The 16636-nt window shown below is 30.4% G+C and overlaps 1 protein-coding gene across 7 annotated transcripts in view; it reads left to right on the forward strand.

Moving 5' to 3' along the window:
- LOC103576994 (probable ATP-dependent RNA helicase DDX20) overlaps positions 1–16636 on the forward strand; it is a 143739-nt gene that overhangs the window by 70475 nt on the left and 56628 nt on the right. The window contains exons 6-7 of one of the 7 annotated variants that reach the window (XM_053738758.1): positions 6370–8446; positions 8529–8606. The exons of 2 other annotated variants lie outside the window; for them this stretch is intronic. In XM_053738758.1, the coding sequence (XP_053594733.1) occupies positions 6370–8419 (2050 nt within the window). In that variant the 3' untranslated portion in view covers positions 8420–8446; positions 8529–8606. Of the gene's footprint in view, positions 1–2677; positions 3250–6369; positions 8937–16636 lie in introns of those variants that run through there. 4 more of the 7 variants (XM_014440127.2, XM_053738759.1, XM_053738757.1 and 1 more) reach the window with 4 other exon arrangements.

Raw genomic sequence — 16636 nt, forward strand, 5'->3', positions numbered from 1 at the left:
TTAATTACCGGTAGTAAATCCAAATAAGTTAAAATATTACTTTTGTCACTTATTAAAATTGAAATTTATTTATTTGTTACCGGATTAAGAATTTATTTTAATTACTAGGTGACGACAGTTATGACTCAGTAATCCCTAAAAATGACAGTTTAGATTTATTATAAATTAACTATAATGGTTTATGTAATAAACCACAAGTCTATTGAGATTTGATTTTGTTTAAAATTAATACAAAAGGAATTCTTGTCAATGGCTAAAATTTTAAGCCACAGAATTTATTTTATTTAATAACTGATAATTTTAAATTTTACTTCCGACTCTTAAAACTTTAAGCCCTGAATTCTATTTTTAACGATAAAGATTTTAGTTATTTATTTTAATTTATTTAATTGAAAGATTTACCCAGACTTAAGTCTAGTGAGTAAATTATTTTAAATTTTGAATCAACAATTTTATTGCAATGACTCATTCACTTAGTGAATTTTATTTAAAATTTATTTTAATAATCCAAACGGTGGTTTATATTAAACCAAATTAATTAAAATTATTCTTATTTATTTTATTAGAAATTTAACTTATATTTTTACTACAACATTTATTTTAATTAATTTTATTTCAATTAATAATAACTGAAGATTTACTGTCACTGTTAGTTATAAAATATAAATTTTATTTACTAATATAATTTATTTTATTTAGTTTGTTTTTTTTTTTTTTTTTTTTTTTTTCAGAGAATTTTTTTGAGAAACGTACAAGCAATTTTATTTTATGTTTATCTTTCTTAGCTTAGTGTCGTACCTATTGTGTCTACTACAAGTAACGCATACGACCAACGCGTAAGACGATGTCCTTGTCTTGGTCTTCACGAGACCACCGGAATTTATCGATTTTTTCACTACCACGATTTCAATTTTAATTTTATTTTTCACTTGATATTCTATATATTAAAATTTTAGTATTTTACGCACTATTTAGCCAGTTAATATTTAAAACAAATTATTATAATTTTTATAAATTTAGTTTAAATAATTTTGGGCAACCAATATATATATAATTTAGCACAGTATCAATCCAATTTACGATTTATAATACCAGTATTTCTCTCTTCAACGTTAAAATATTTAATTAATTTAATTTTTCAAAATTTTCCAAATTTTATTTTACTTTATCACCAGGTCTAAAATTTTCCAAAACGAGGAAACCGAGTTGGGCGCCAAATATAACGGTGACCTTGGCTACTTCGTGTCCAGTAGCCACGAACCACAGTTACAAAATTTCCCGATTAAATAATTAATTATTAATTATAAATATGAATTTTAATTATTATATTGCTGGTTCTGAACGCGGGAAATAGATCTCAGGGATGGGTCGACTCGTCTCGACCGGACACGCGGCTGAAATTTAACTTATTCTAAAGACACTGGTGATGAAAGTAATTTTCAGGCTTAATTTAATTATTATATACAATTAATTTTATTTAACCAAATTCCCAAGTATTCACAAAATTCCCCTTTATATGAATTAAATTCTTTTCAATAAATAATTAAATAAGTAAATGTGAAAACAAATAAAATTTTAATAATGATCATCTACTTTAAATTTCTCGTTGAAGAGAGAGATATAAATATGATATAAATTTATTATAAATCTTATCTGGACTTTATTGTGTTCGACGTACTGATGGTATTGGACGCCGCTGCATCGTAGACCTTCTCTTCTGAATCCTGGGCTGTTGATGTAGGATTTGATGCTGGACACTCACAATCACTTACTTAACGAACCCAACGTAATTTTGGTTTCATAAAACCAGTTTATAGAAAGAGCACAAATATAATTTAAAATTTTAACTTATAATTTTATTGCAATAAGGAAATCGAGCGACTAGTAGACGAGGCTGTGTATGTCAGTGCTTCGGCTTGAGTGTCCCTTGAATTGAATTCCTTGCCTGCACTTGAATCGTCTCTTTTATCTAGTCGTCTTAGGCCCCAACCTCCGATGACCCCTACCTAATTATGCGCACATGACCGATTTACGGTCACCTGCTGCGTGGAATCATCCCTTGTGGTCTAACGCCTAGCTCAGCCAAACTCGGCAATCAGGCTGCGATGAGAAAGATAGAGAAAGACCAAATCAAGACTGAGACAGCGAGAGAGCCGCACTCTCACGTCGTAAACCAACGCTGCCCGGTTATAAACTTGAGACTCTCCTAAGCTTAATGTACTCAGAAACATTTGTTTACAAACTAACAACCTTTTATTATTAACCATAAGATGATACTGAAGAGTGAAATTTCGTCTCGATACTTTTGAGTCTTCTTTTCGAGGAATTATTTCCTTTGTAACAAGCGAGATCACGTATGATTGCTTTTGGTCCCAATTTAAATCTTTCCAAAAAGAATTAAAAATTCTTTTTCTTGTTTGTTCTGAGATTTCATTGCACTTTTTAAATTGACTAGCAGCACATTTTTTAGACGTACATCCTGGTTTAATTTTTCGTTCTTTTCGCTGAGTCAATGAATTATTTTCATCTTTCCTTCTAGCCATACTAAAATAAGATTTACCTTCAACGCGAGCTTTTTTTACTTTGTTTTGTTCCCAATCTTTATTATCACCTTGATGTTTACGAGACCTTTTTTTAGACATAATACCTGAATGTTCACTAAGAGTGATTGTTGCAGGACGAGATGGACTAATGTCACTTGTTGCACTGTCGGTTTGATTAAGAACTAAGGAATTTGATGAATTCAGGAATCCACGTGATGAAACTGATTGATCTGAATCTACCACGAATAGTCCCGTACTCTCATCTAAATGCATGTTGATAAATAAACTAGAATCAACGTTCTCCTCTTTGTCTTCGTTCATAGGTGTACATACGAGAGGAATTAAAAGCCCAGTAGTTTCATCTATCACCATTACTGAGTGACTGTCATCATTTTTATTATTTTTATCTTCATCAGATGCTAATTTTTCAGTTGATGGAGTTGGATCTGCGGATGACATACTATTTAACTCTAAAAATACAAGATTAAATTTCATATGAAAATTGTATCAGGTTGTAATAGGTTAGAATTGATGATTGTTCAATTTTTGTTACTTACTGAGTTTTTTTTCACTATAATAATAAATTTAAGTATTCACCATTGTTTATTCACTTAAAAAAAAGCAATTAAATTTATTTGAAAATAAATTCTTTATTAAAATGTTGAACAAAATATTATTGCTGATAGGAAACTTGTTTATATATATGCCATCTTGTACTTTAAGTTACGAGATCGCGCATGACACATTTTTTTGAATTGAGATACGGGATTGTATTTTGTTATATAAAAAAAAATTGGATGAGTATTATTATTTATAACTTTACAGATTTATGTAATTATATTTACTGATAAATTTTCCGATTAAATCTCAAAATGGTCAAAAATCGAGTTACGAGGTTGCGTCAGAAAACCATCGATATATATCCTTATAGTATATATATCTATATAGCGCATACAGTACTTGAGTAAATTCCTCAAGTACTGACATCATCACTTGGGTGAAAATTCTTACTCGAAATATTTGTAGAAAAATATTAAACATTATTATAGGTATTTATTATTATCTATATTTATTATTATTTAAAGTAATTGAGTAACTTTATATTCTTTTATTTTTGATTTATCCGTTTGCCCCAGCGGTCTAAAATTATTATTGAAATTTTATTTTAAAAATTATAAATTAGTTTAATACCGAGGAATTTATTATTTTGAGTGTGAGTGAGGATAAATTCCGTATCTTTCTCTCTCTCACAAGTGCTGAGAGATAATAGGAAATAAAAATATTGTTATTATTTATGATTTTTGGGAAAACTTAAATGAAATAATTGTTTCTTTTATGTAATATTAAAAATTTATATTATCAATTAAATTAAATTATATTTTTTTTTATCAACTCAGTTTATATAATTTGCTGTAATACTGCGATATTATTTTTGGCAAAATAACCAGGTATTATTATTGTTATTAATTTAACCGAATTAAATATTGTGAAAAATTATTATTTTTATATTGTTTATAAAAATTAAAACGTGGAAACCAACAGCTGTCGGGGAAAGTTCAATATTTATTTCCCTGGATCTTTTCCTACTGCTTAATTTCATTTTTCCTGATCTTATTTATTACTTATACGTAATAATTTATTATTTATTTACAAATATTTCTATTATTTATTTCATTTCTGTTGTGTCTCTCGAGTATTTTCCGCTTTGCCACGAGTCACTTGCTCGGATTTCCCCTCGTAAATTTTCCCCCTGAATAAAGTTTTGTCCGTTTTGGGATAAACGGTCTGGCGCCTGCGTGCACTAACCCAACCTGAGGAGCGGGTCCAGGCACGACAAATATTTATTATTTATAATTTAATCATTGTTTAAAATTTTTTTATTTTATTTTAATTTGGTCTCGATATTTATCATCATTTGATATCGTTTATTATTATTTATTATTTATTATTATCACCCGTGGGCGACCGCATACGCTATATTGGGCTGTTCCGCGTCTCCGTTGCAAAATTTCAGCTAGGTATACGTAATACACTTAAGTTTTCTGAAATTTATCTTACAATTTTTTTTCTTCAAAATCCAAATTTGTCAAAATCATTGGAATAATTAGCTTCGAAGATATAGCTATGTTTTATTATCCATTTTCGTTTTCAGGTTATAACAAAACACATCAGGTTTTTTTTTAAGTTCATGTATATCCTAGTTTTTTGATTATAAAGACACTGTTTAAAACTTATAATGAAGCAGTCCTCCCCCACAAAAAATGTTATTGATCTGGACTTCATTAGATATAAGTATGTTGGTTCCTTGTTATATAATTTAAGAAAACACTTTTCCCGCTAGACATGGCAGGAATTCGAACTTTTCACCCAGTTGTTGTGAAAATATAATTTATTCAAGGCAGGCCTGATTTGTGCGCTTTATGATGTCGGCGTTGCGAACTCTAAACAGCTCTTCATCGACCGGTGCAAAGAAGTTGAGTAAAGTCAAAGTAGATGTTCTCGTTTTCCATCGGGTTTGCGAAAAGTAAGTGTTATAATGAAATTTCACAACGCGTCTCGAAATTTTCGACTCATCTCCATCTATTAAACGTCATAAGAACTCGTTGAATGATTCAAAGTTTTTTTTAAAAATGTATGTTAAACGGCTAGTACACTAAATATACTAACTTCAATTCACTATATGTAGAGTGCTGTACTGCGTCGTTGTTATATTTTTTTTATTAATAATTAAAACATCCGAGTGAATTTTAAATCAATTTATAACAGAGTATGTCTCAACTTTACCGAGAATTGGCCCCTTTATTAAATGATCTTGAGTACAGGCGCCACTGGAAGGTATACTCGGCCTTTGGAACTGGAGATGCTATTTGTTCAAAGATCAGAGTCGTTAAAATTTTATAAGACTGAGAAAGGATGAGGAATTAAATTAATTAAACATAAATTTAAAAAAATTGTAATTGATTAGATTTATTTATCATAAAACGAATACCTTTGCCCACCGGGCTTAAATTTACTTATAACTATTATGAGTCCAGCGGAATTTTATTCCTTATCAACTAATGGCATCTTACCTGTTTCCCTGGATCTTTATTTTAAAACGGTCCCCTGGACTTTTACATTATTTTTTACTTTAAGTTGATTTTTTTTGTCTTTACTTGGTTTCCGACCTCTTGGATAAAGCTTACGGTAGATGAATGCCCGTCTGACTTGTCGGCTCAACCGCCTCTCTCCTTTTCAGCTACTGTCCTGTGCTTATATATCTTGGACTCGGTCATTTTCGGTAGTTTCCGGGAAATTGCCTTCCCATTTAATTAAATTTTGGGACAGAAGTCCGAGCTTATTCAATTAGCGTGCCCGGCGACAAGTCGAAAAGCTCAAACGAGGACTCATTAGGGGTTACGGCTCGGGTAACTGACCAGCCGCGGAAAATCACGACTTTCCCTGATGATACATGAATTTTACCTCGTTAAAAATTATATGAATTCTGAATTTTAGAGTCGATGGTTTGTTGTGATTTCGTGGGTGCACCGTGTCGTTAAACAGCCACAGACTTTGCTTCACAGATTGTCATTATTCGCGTAAATCAGGAAATTGTTGAATAAAATAGAATGCGTAGTAGGACACTCAGATAGTCTTTAGCCTTCGATTCGTGCATATGACTCTACGACTCGTGCGAAAAATATTGCCTCGTCATATAAAGACTATCTTAGTATCTATATAACTATGTATATATATATATACATATAGTAACTATACTTTGTATATATATATATATAGTAACTATACAACATACTATTTAGATTCTCATGATACTTTTTTTTTCCAGGGCTCAATCAGTTTGTAATTATCTTAACAGCAACGGTTTTCAATCAATGTATATAACAGGTAATCAAGATATGAAGAAGCGTTTGAATACAGTAGAACATCTGAAAAATTTTAAATGTCGAATACTGTGTACGACTGATTTGACCGCTCGGGGAATAGATGCAGAAAATGTCAATTTAGTAATAAATTTTGACGTTCCTCATGATAGCGCTACATATCTTCACAGGATTGGTCGTGCTGGGCGGTACGGTTCTTATGGATCCGCAATCAATTTGATTTCTACTCATGAACTAAATACTTTCAAAGATTTACTTTCATCCATTAATTTTCCAAATAGTGCGATTTATAAACTATCTAGTGATTACTCTCAAGACATTTGGACAAAAGATACTGAAAAATTTCAATTATTTTTCGATCATGTAGAGTACGATCAAGATGCCGGAAATACTTCAGCTATTAATAATTGTGATATTAGTTCTTATGACTTAGAAAAAAATGATATTACTGATAACTTATCTACTTCTAATAATAGAATTCGCATAAAAAAACTAGAAATTTATTCTAACCAGAATTTCGAAATTATAGACGATAGCAACAACAATCTCAAATCTGTAGAACTGGAAAATTTTTCAGGTAAACCATTCATAGTCACTGCACAAAATTCTAGTTTATCAAGAAACATAAGATTTATTAATATAGAAAAATTGATCGACTGCATATACAATATCAATAAAAATGTTATTTTGAAAATCGAATCTCCAATTATACAAACACCTTTAGCAACTAGAGATCCAACGCTTGTTTATATATTGAAGTTGAAAACCTCACTTAGAAATCTATCGACATTCCAAACAAATAATAGAACAAACTCGTTTATTTTAGGTATTAATAATGTTATCAAAAATACTAAATCAAGTCACAGCAGTAGCAATCTCGTAAATTACATAAAATATGATATACGTATCAACATTAATTCAAAATCATCGGCCTACGAAGTACAAAAAACAATTAATTCTAGTGAATTTAGCTTATCAAATAAACTATTTTTTGTGAAATTTAATGATTTCAAATACTTAAATTTAATAAATTGGTATAAAAGATTTTTATTTAATTCCACTATAGAAAATGATACTAGTATTGATTTTAATAATACTGATAAGGAAAGTATTTCAGAAAATATATTTTTAGTAATCAAATGTTTACAGCATGAAGTAGAATTTCTAAAACAGTTAGAAGGATCATATCTGGATTCGCAAACCACAGCAAGAAAATTCATTTTTGAAGAATATTGGTTGCACTTGAAAAATATTTTTAATATGATTAGAAAAATATTGTTTCCTATATATTTTAAGAGTCGAGAGAGTTTTAATGCAACAAACTCACAAGGTAATGAAATTAAACATTTGTTTGACCGTTTGAAAAAAAGTTCAGCACATTACTCTATTAACATCTGGAAAATTCATGAATTTTTCTTCGGTCAATGTATGACCGAACCTGATACTAGAAGTTACCGTGAGTTTGCAACATATTTTTATTTTAATTTAAATCTCCACACTGACCTTTTGAAATTAAAAAAAGATTTGATTGTTTTTACTAAAAATAAAAGATTAATGTTGGAAAATATATTAAAATCAAATAAAAGTAAGAAAAAAAAAACATGCAACAAATTAATTGAGAATCTTAAAATTCTCTCAAAAGAGAGTAACGTAACAGAGAAATTCGAATATGAAAAAATTATTTACTTAGGCAATGGTACAGACCGATTCGACTGTCAAATAGATAAATCTAACGGAGTGGTTAATAAATTGAGTAATGAAAAAAAAACTAAGTTCGATGTAAATGACAACCATTGTAATAAACGCTGTCAAAACGTCAGTAGGAATAATTATTATATGGCACTAGAAACACCACTTGACACAATAGTATACGAGTCCCAATCAATCAATTGTAATTCAACCTCAAATGTCAATGAATATTTTTCTCAATTAGGTACACAAATGAGACGAATTCATACAGAATTATATTGTTCTTTAATGTCGCAAGACATTTAATACGATGTTATATTTGTACAATTACAAGTAAACTTATAATAATACATACATTGACCAAAACTCTACAATGTAAATATTTCGATTTTTTGACACAATTTTATATTTGTAGGAAACAATTACAGGTGTATCTTTCAATCGTATCAAATAGTCTCATCTCATTTTTGTGAGAGTTCGAGTGTAAAATCTTATTGACGATGCTATACAGTCGCATTCTATTAACTCGGACAGTTAGTCTACGGAGGAGCGGAAATTGTATGAGGCATGTTTAAATATTCATAGACACACAAATGTATAGCATTGGGTGAGAGATAGCGTAGCTCGTAAAGAAGTCAAGATTGAGGGGAACTTCTGAGTTAATGAAATCTGACTTAATGGACCAGCTGTAATATGGGACTAAGTTATTAACTAATATTAGGATCACTTCATTTAAAGTAGCACTCATAGTTATGTTTTGCTGTCGCAGTTTTATTTTATTTGTATCGATTGTATTATCTATAAATAATTCATTTTTAAAATATTATAAATCAATTTAATCAATCCCTGTCAGAAAATAATTATACTTAATGCTAAAAGAGTTGGGGTAGGGTTACTGATGAGTTAGTAAATATTTGAATCTTTAACCCATTCTACCGCTCTTACGGTATTCAATAAATTAATATTTCATGAAATTTGTTGCTAAAAGAAATATTTTATTTACAGCAGAAGAGCACTCAGTCGACACACTAGAATCATTAATTATGTATCAAAAAGTAATGAAATAACAGGATTTGCAGTAAACCATAGTGAATAAATAATATTTAATTACTACACAGAAAAAATAGTTTACTTGATTCAAGAAAATTATCATCTTCTGAATTTTCTTTCTTTATTCAATAAAAATAAAACACTTGATTTAAAAACTCTTTTTTGGTTCAAGACAGGAAATTCTCTTTCAAAAAAATTTATTTTTGAAGTGAAATTCAAAAATTCTTGGGTAAAGAAAATAAGTCATTCACTCCGAATAATCAACGTTTTGAATGAAAAAAAGTTTACTTGGGCCAAGAAACTTTTTCTTGCCACGAGAAAAAAAATTTCTTGTTCCAAAAAATAAGCGTCTTGAATGGAAAAATCGGTCTATCGGTTGACCTTGCGGGTCAGCCCCAAAACTTCCCGCAGTTTTCGAGCTCTTCGAACTTGAAAACATTGTTGTGAATACATTTTTGAGCTCTTCGAGCTCGAAAATACTGTTGTATGCCATTGTTTTCGGAAAAAATCGTTTTTTAGCATTTCTTTCTCCTACGATATCTTACGAACAAATTAACTGATTGAGATGGTTGAGGAGGCAATCGACGCGTTTTATTGAGTTCTAGAGCTGATCAAATTTTGAAATTGATCGAACGAGTCGCTTCAAAGATAATAGAAGAAAACCGTTTTTCACCATTTCTTTCTCGATCGATTTCTCTCGAACGAATAAACTGATTGACATGGTTGAAGCGGCAATTGACGCGTTTTATTGAATTCTTGTGCTGATTAGATTTTGGAATTGATCAATCGAGCCATTTCTGAAAAATTTGAAAAAAACTAAAAAAAAAAAAAAAATTTTTTTTTTGTTTTACTTCCATATCTTAAAGTCTATTTGATCGATCGATTTGAAATTTTCAGAAAAGTTGATTTTTATGTTACTTTTTTAACTTTTCAGCACCGATGTCTTTTTAACTAATGAACCAATTTTGAGGTTTGAGGCGGCAATCTGCGCGTTCTCATGAATTCTAGAGCTGTGTAAAATTTGAAATCGATCGGTTCAGTTGTTTCGAAGATATTTGAAGAAAAACCGCTTTTTACCATTTCTTTCTTCAACGATATCACTCGAACGCATTAACCGATTAAGATGGTTGTGGTGGCGATCGACGCTTTCATTGAGCTCTAGAGCTGATTAGATTTTGAAGTCGATTGTTCGAGTTGTTTCTGAGAAATAAAAAAAAAAAACTAAAAGAAAAAAATGTTTTGCTCATAATTCGCAAATATTTTCGAGTCTACTGGATCAAATCTTTTGAAATTTTCAGGAAATTTGTTGGTCAACAGGCTCTTTCGATTGCCACCCCAACCATTTAAATAGGTTCATTAGTTAAAAAGTTATTTACTCGTTAGTTAGTTACTCGGAGATCATTCTGGAAAAAGTCAGAATATTTTTGTAGGACCTCAAACCGTCGACATCTGATGAAATTTCGATTTTCGCAAATCGGGGTGAAAACAATAACTTCCCGAATTTTTCGAAAATCGTCGATTTTCTTAGCGGGAAGTTAAAAAAACCCCTTGGGCAACGAAAAAATCTCTTAGCCCAAGAAAAAAATTCTCGTGCTCCGAAAAATAAATTGCTTAAGAACGGTTTTCAGATAATTTTGTCCCAGTTTTTCTCTAAAATAAAAGCTCTAAACGCAAAATAAAGACACAGACCCGATGCTTTACTCTATGAACTAGCGAAGTGCACTTGAATTTTTTGATAACTTCTATTTGTTTACGAGAAAAGCTTGGACCAAGTTCCTATTTAATGTACAAGTGCAACAGAGATAGTACCGTTTATCCAGTTGAGTGCGAATAGAGAAACAAATGAAAATGCGTCTTAAGTGAAAATAAAAGTCACTTGGGCCAAGAAAAAAAATTTTCTTGCTCCAAAAGTTTGCTTCTTTAATAAAAGAGGAAAAATTTTCTCAGTCAGAAATGAATTCTCTCTCCGAAAGGTTGACATGTCGATTCTTTCTTTTTTTTTTTTTATCTAAAACGTATTTTTTTGTTTTTTTATTTCGACAAAAATTTTCAAGTAATCATTAATAGTGAATATTAAGGTCATGGTGTACTATAGGATATACTATGCTACAATCCAAAAATGTACTTGTCACTCTGTCAGATGAGAGAGGAGTACTCGAACAAAATCGTAGTCAAATTTGGAATATAACAATGCTAGAATATCTTTCTTGCCGGGGAAAATACAAGTGGCTGGGCGCGATCACGCGGCGAGCACCGAACTACTCCCGCTGCTGCTGCCTGGCACTAGTAACTCCCCTTCTCCATATCTATCTTTTCTCCCAAGAAATTATTTTCTTGGCTTACGCAACTTTTGTTTTTTTTGGTCGGAGCATACAAAAATACTTGCATGAAAAGTATAGTACTTGTTCCGAGAAATTTTATCTTCTTCAAACAAGAAAACGCAATATTTCTGCAAAAAATAATTCATCTTGCTTCAAAAAAATATCTCTTACTTTAAGTAATATAAATTCTTAAGAGTTGTTTCAATTAAAACAGATGAAAATTTTTTAATTTAAGCGTAAAAATATGTTGACATGAGAAAAAAAATTTTGATCCAAGATAAAAATTTGAAGATAATTGTTTACTTGGTGCAAGTATATTTTTATTTTCCAAATCGATCGAAAAAAAAAATTCTTAAATCAAGAATATTGTTCTTGATTAAAGTTAATTGTTTTTTTTGTGTACGAATCTGACAACGTATCGGGACACTGGCTCCGTGAGCACAGCAGCTAAATACTCTTACTCCTCTTCGATGACCGCTACCCATAACGGTCGGTATCAGTTTGTGACCGCCTTACGGTAATTTTCAGAAAAGCACCTACCCTTCAATTGCTCCGAAACTCAACTTTCCACATCACTGCCTCACGACACATCCCAGATAGCAAAATGACGTCTTGATGAGTTCTGAATAAGTTCCTATTTATGATTTGGACGTTTCATCAACATCTTAAAGAAGTCTTTAAGAAGTTCTCAAGATGTCGAATGAGCCACCTAGCGAGCTCAGTAAGATGTCTTTAAAAAAAGTTCTCAAAGAGTTCTTTTTTCTGACTTCGCAAATAAGACTTTAGTATGAATTTACCATTACGTCTTTAGGAGCTCCTAATTTTGACTTCATGAAGAAGTTTAAAAATGAATACATTTAGACGTCATAAAACTGACGTCTTATTTCTGGAGTCTTTAAGAACTCTTAATTAAGAGTTCTTAGAAATGACACCTTTAAGAAGTCATCATAAGACTTTTTGAGGACACCTTCAAAAAAACGTCGTAAAGCAGTCATTCCGACTTGAATGCTGTCTGGGACTCCTTTGCCCCGTTCTCCCACTATCATTCTTTGACTCACTCTTTTTACACACGCTAAAGAAATCGTGTTTTAATCGTTTTTGATTGATTGTAAAAATGAAATGAGTAGAATTGTCAACTAAAAAGTTTTTTTTTTATGATAGCCATAGCATAGGAAAAAAAATCATATCCCTATTGAAATAAAAATCACGTGTTGATATTATTTTTTCTTGCTCAAAAACTTTTACCAAAAATTTAGCTAATATTTCTTAGCACAAAACAAATAATATTAGTTCGTAGATTACTATTAAATAAGTATAAAAGTATCATTGACTACCCGCTATGAATATCGACGTTTTTAAAAAAATTCGGTAAGTTATTTTTTTTTACCCCAATTTCGGAATCTTGAGTTTTCAACAAATGCCGACTTTTTGAGACAATGACGTTAAGTTGACTGTAAGTTTCACTTCAAATTGATGGCAAGTTTTTCTGTCAAATTACGTTCAGACGGTAGTTGATTTGCATCAATTTGCACGCAAGTATTATCCAGCCAAGACTTCCCAGAAACTTATTGTTAAGTTACCCGTAAATGTTCCACTGCAGAACTTGCTAAGCAATTATATTTAGAGTGTGGCTTTCAAAGATGGTACCAAAATCGTGTCATTTAGCGCGATGATAGGTACAGATGTTGTCATTAATGGCCGTATTCGGCCAAACTAAATCCTATACGTGTACCTAATAAGATTTAGTTAAGATTTAGTCTAATAAGTATGCTTTGCTTCTACTATTCTAAATCTTAACTTAATTTACAGAGGACTTAATTCAGCTAAGCACGGCCAATACCTGGAATTACTAAACTTACCCTAATAGCATTGAAATTGATAGTAATTTGATGTTGAAATTACCTGAAATCTTCTGTCTGAATCTGCAGACAATATCACAGCAAAAGTTGAAAATAAAAATTTGCGGTTAATTTTTCTTCAATTTTAAGATAAACTTGTACGAAAAAAAACGGTCGATAATGTTCATTCTTACCATTTCAGAAGGTATGCAAATTTATACGTAAAATTGTCTACAATTTGAGCGTAAAAATATACTTAACAATTTTTCAAGTCAAATTAATGATAAATTGACATAAAATTTGCTTGAAAATTAAAGACAATTTTTTTCTAGTCAACTTTTGAAGTGAATTTGCATTTAAATCCGGGCAGTAAATTTACGTCAAATTAAATAGTAAGTTGCATACAACTTGTCGTAAATAATGGAAAAGTCTAAAGTTGACGGAAATTTGAGGAAAAATTCAATGAAACTTTTGTACAGTAAACTTTTGCTCAAGTAAATTGTGCTATTAGGGTTAGTTGACGTCCGCCGTAACTGCCCTAACAGCCACTCCAGATTGAAATCGACAGTAATTTGACAGTTAAAATTACCGAAATTTGCCGCCCGCATCTGCCGACAATTTGATAGCAAAAGTTGAAAAAAAAAAAATTAGTGGTTAATTTTTTTTTTATTAAGAGGTTATTTTTTTTTGGCTAGAAAAAAACCCTAGGGAAAGTTCCTATGAAATTGTTGTCAAATGTCTGTCAACTTCGGGCTATTCCGTTTTTTAAGAGAATTTGCATACAACTTGTTATAGAATTTGACGTAAATTTACTACCCGAATTCGAATGCAAATTCATTTTGAAAGTCGTATACGAATTATCGTCAAGAACGGAAAAGCCCGAATTTGACAGACATTTGATAAAAATTTCATGGGAACATTTATTAGGGTTTTTTTCTAGTAAAAAAAAGTAACCTCTTAATTAAAAAAAAAATTAACCGCTAATTTTATTTTCAAGTTTTGCTATCAAATTGTCGGCCAATTCAGGCAGCACATTTTGATAATTTCAATTGTCAAATTACTGTCAGTTTTAATCTAAAGTGGCTTTTAGGGTAATTTCGTACATCTAACAACATTGTGGCGCTACCTGTCAATACCTTATTGGCGAAATTAGAAAATCAGGTTTTTAACCAATGGAAACAAATAATTTTTTTTTAAGTTAATTTCTTAACGGAAGATTTGATATCATTGTACAAAAACAAAATATCATCATACAAAAAAAAAATATTATTTTGTTTAAAAAATTTTATTTGTTTTCACCAACAATCACCGACAAACGGTTTCCTAGCAATTTAAATAAAAAAATATAGCAATAGAGGGGTTCAATGAAAAAAATTAAAAGTTAATTTTTATTTACTTTTTCATAATTAAGCAATTAACCCTCAAACAACTTTGATAGGTCACCATTGATCGACAAACGACCAACAAACGATTGCAATTGAAATAAATCGGATCGGTTTATATTGAGTTGGTTTATGATGAGGAGTTAAGTTGGAGCTCAAATATACAACTTCATTAAGCGATTTCTGATAATCAGTTTGGAAGCGAGCTAGTGCTAACCAACTGTAGCAACTTGCTATCAAGTTGGCCGCAAATACTGTTCCAATGTATGTCAATAGCTGGCATTCCCTTAGTTGACAGGATTGACGAAAAGTTGCCTTCAATTTTCTTAGAAAGTTGGTGACAGGTTGCGGTAGTAGATTATCGTCAACTTTCTACGAACGTTGGTAACAACTTGCAGTCAATATTTACGTCAAAATTTTAAACTCTTTCGTTGTATATATAGTTATATCCGCTAGACAGTTTGTATATATAGTTATATCCGCTAGCCAGTACCAAAATCAGGCAATTTAGTGCTATATATATATATATATATATATATATATATATATATATATATATATACATATATGTATATGTAGATCAATTGAAATATTTTTACTTACTAATTGCGTTGAAAATTTAAATTATTATAGACTAAGAACTAATGACGCATCAGATGATTCGAAAAATTTTCAAAACCACTTACAACTTTTTTTTCCGTAGAAAAGTGCAAGAGAATAAGTATATTTACGAATATTTGAACGATAAATGTTAAAATGTCGATGTCAATAATAAATAAAAAACAAAGACTCATCCAACATTACGACGTGTCAACCGAAGCGCGCAGGCAATAGCTAGTGCATATATATATTCGCTCTGAGTGAAGCCATGGTAGGGGAAATCAAATTGCCTGAAGCGTTTGCAGTGGTTACTTTCGGAGTTACGGGAGGCTATGATTACTGAAATTGTAAGCAAGCACACGTGAAAGTATTTATTTTGTTATCATTTAATTATTTATTTTTCATTTTGATTTTTTCCTCAATATCATATTTTGACTTTGATATGAATTTCAAACAACTTAACCTAAATGCTTACTGCATTCTTTTTTATTTTTTATCATTATACTTACTTATTGTTGGTTCGTTTAGCTAAAAAACAAAACTGCAATTATTATAAAACTGTCACATATTTTTTACAACTTTTTTTTTTACTATTATTTACAATATTTATTTATTTTTATGTTTATATATTTTTATGTTATTGACATACGTATAAAAACATACTCTGACAGCCTCCCGTAGTTCATATTTTGTCTGGCGCTGCAGTCACACTCATAGCGAATATATATATATATATATATATATTTTCATATGTCCATGGAGATTCTGAAAAAAAAAGAAAAGCATACCCTTGGGTCAAAGGAGAGGGAGGATAAATACTTACCCTGATTAAACAAAACGATTTGTGACGATTAAAAACGATTAAAAATTAAATCATCATTAATCGTCTTTAATCGTCATAATCGTCATGGATTTTCAGATTTAATCGTCCTAAATCGTCAATAGACGATTTATTATTTTACGATTAAAAACGATTCATGACGATTAAAATTTTTAATCGTCATGAATCGTTTTTAATCGTAAAATAATATTGTAATTTCTGGTTCTAATTGAAGATTAAAAACGATTCATGACGATTTGAAATTGTAAATCGTCATGAATCGTCTTTAATCGTAAAATAATATTATAATTTCTCGTTCTGAATGAAGATTAAAAACGATTCGTGACGATTTGAAATTTTAAATCGTCATGAATCGTCTTTAATCGTAAAATAATATTATAATTTCTGGTTCTGAATAAAGATTAAAAACGATTCATGACGATTTGAAATTTTAAATCATCATGAATCGTCTTTAATCGTAAAATAATATTGTAATTTCTGGTTCTGATTGA

This window comes from Microplitis demolitor, chromosome 4, assembly GCF_026212275.2.
Source record: "Microplitis demolitor isolate Queensland-Clemson2020A chromosome 4, iyMicDemo2.1a, whole genome shotgun sequence".
Taxonomy (NCBI): Eukaryota; Metazoa; Arthropoda; class Insecta; order Hymenoptera; family Braconidae; genus Microplitis; species Microplitis demolitor.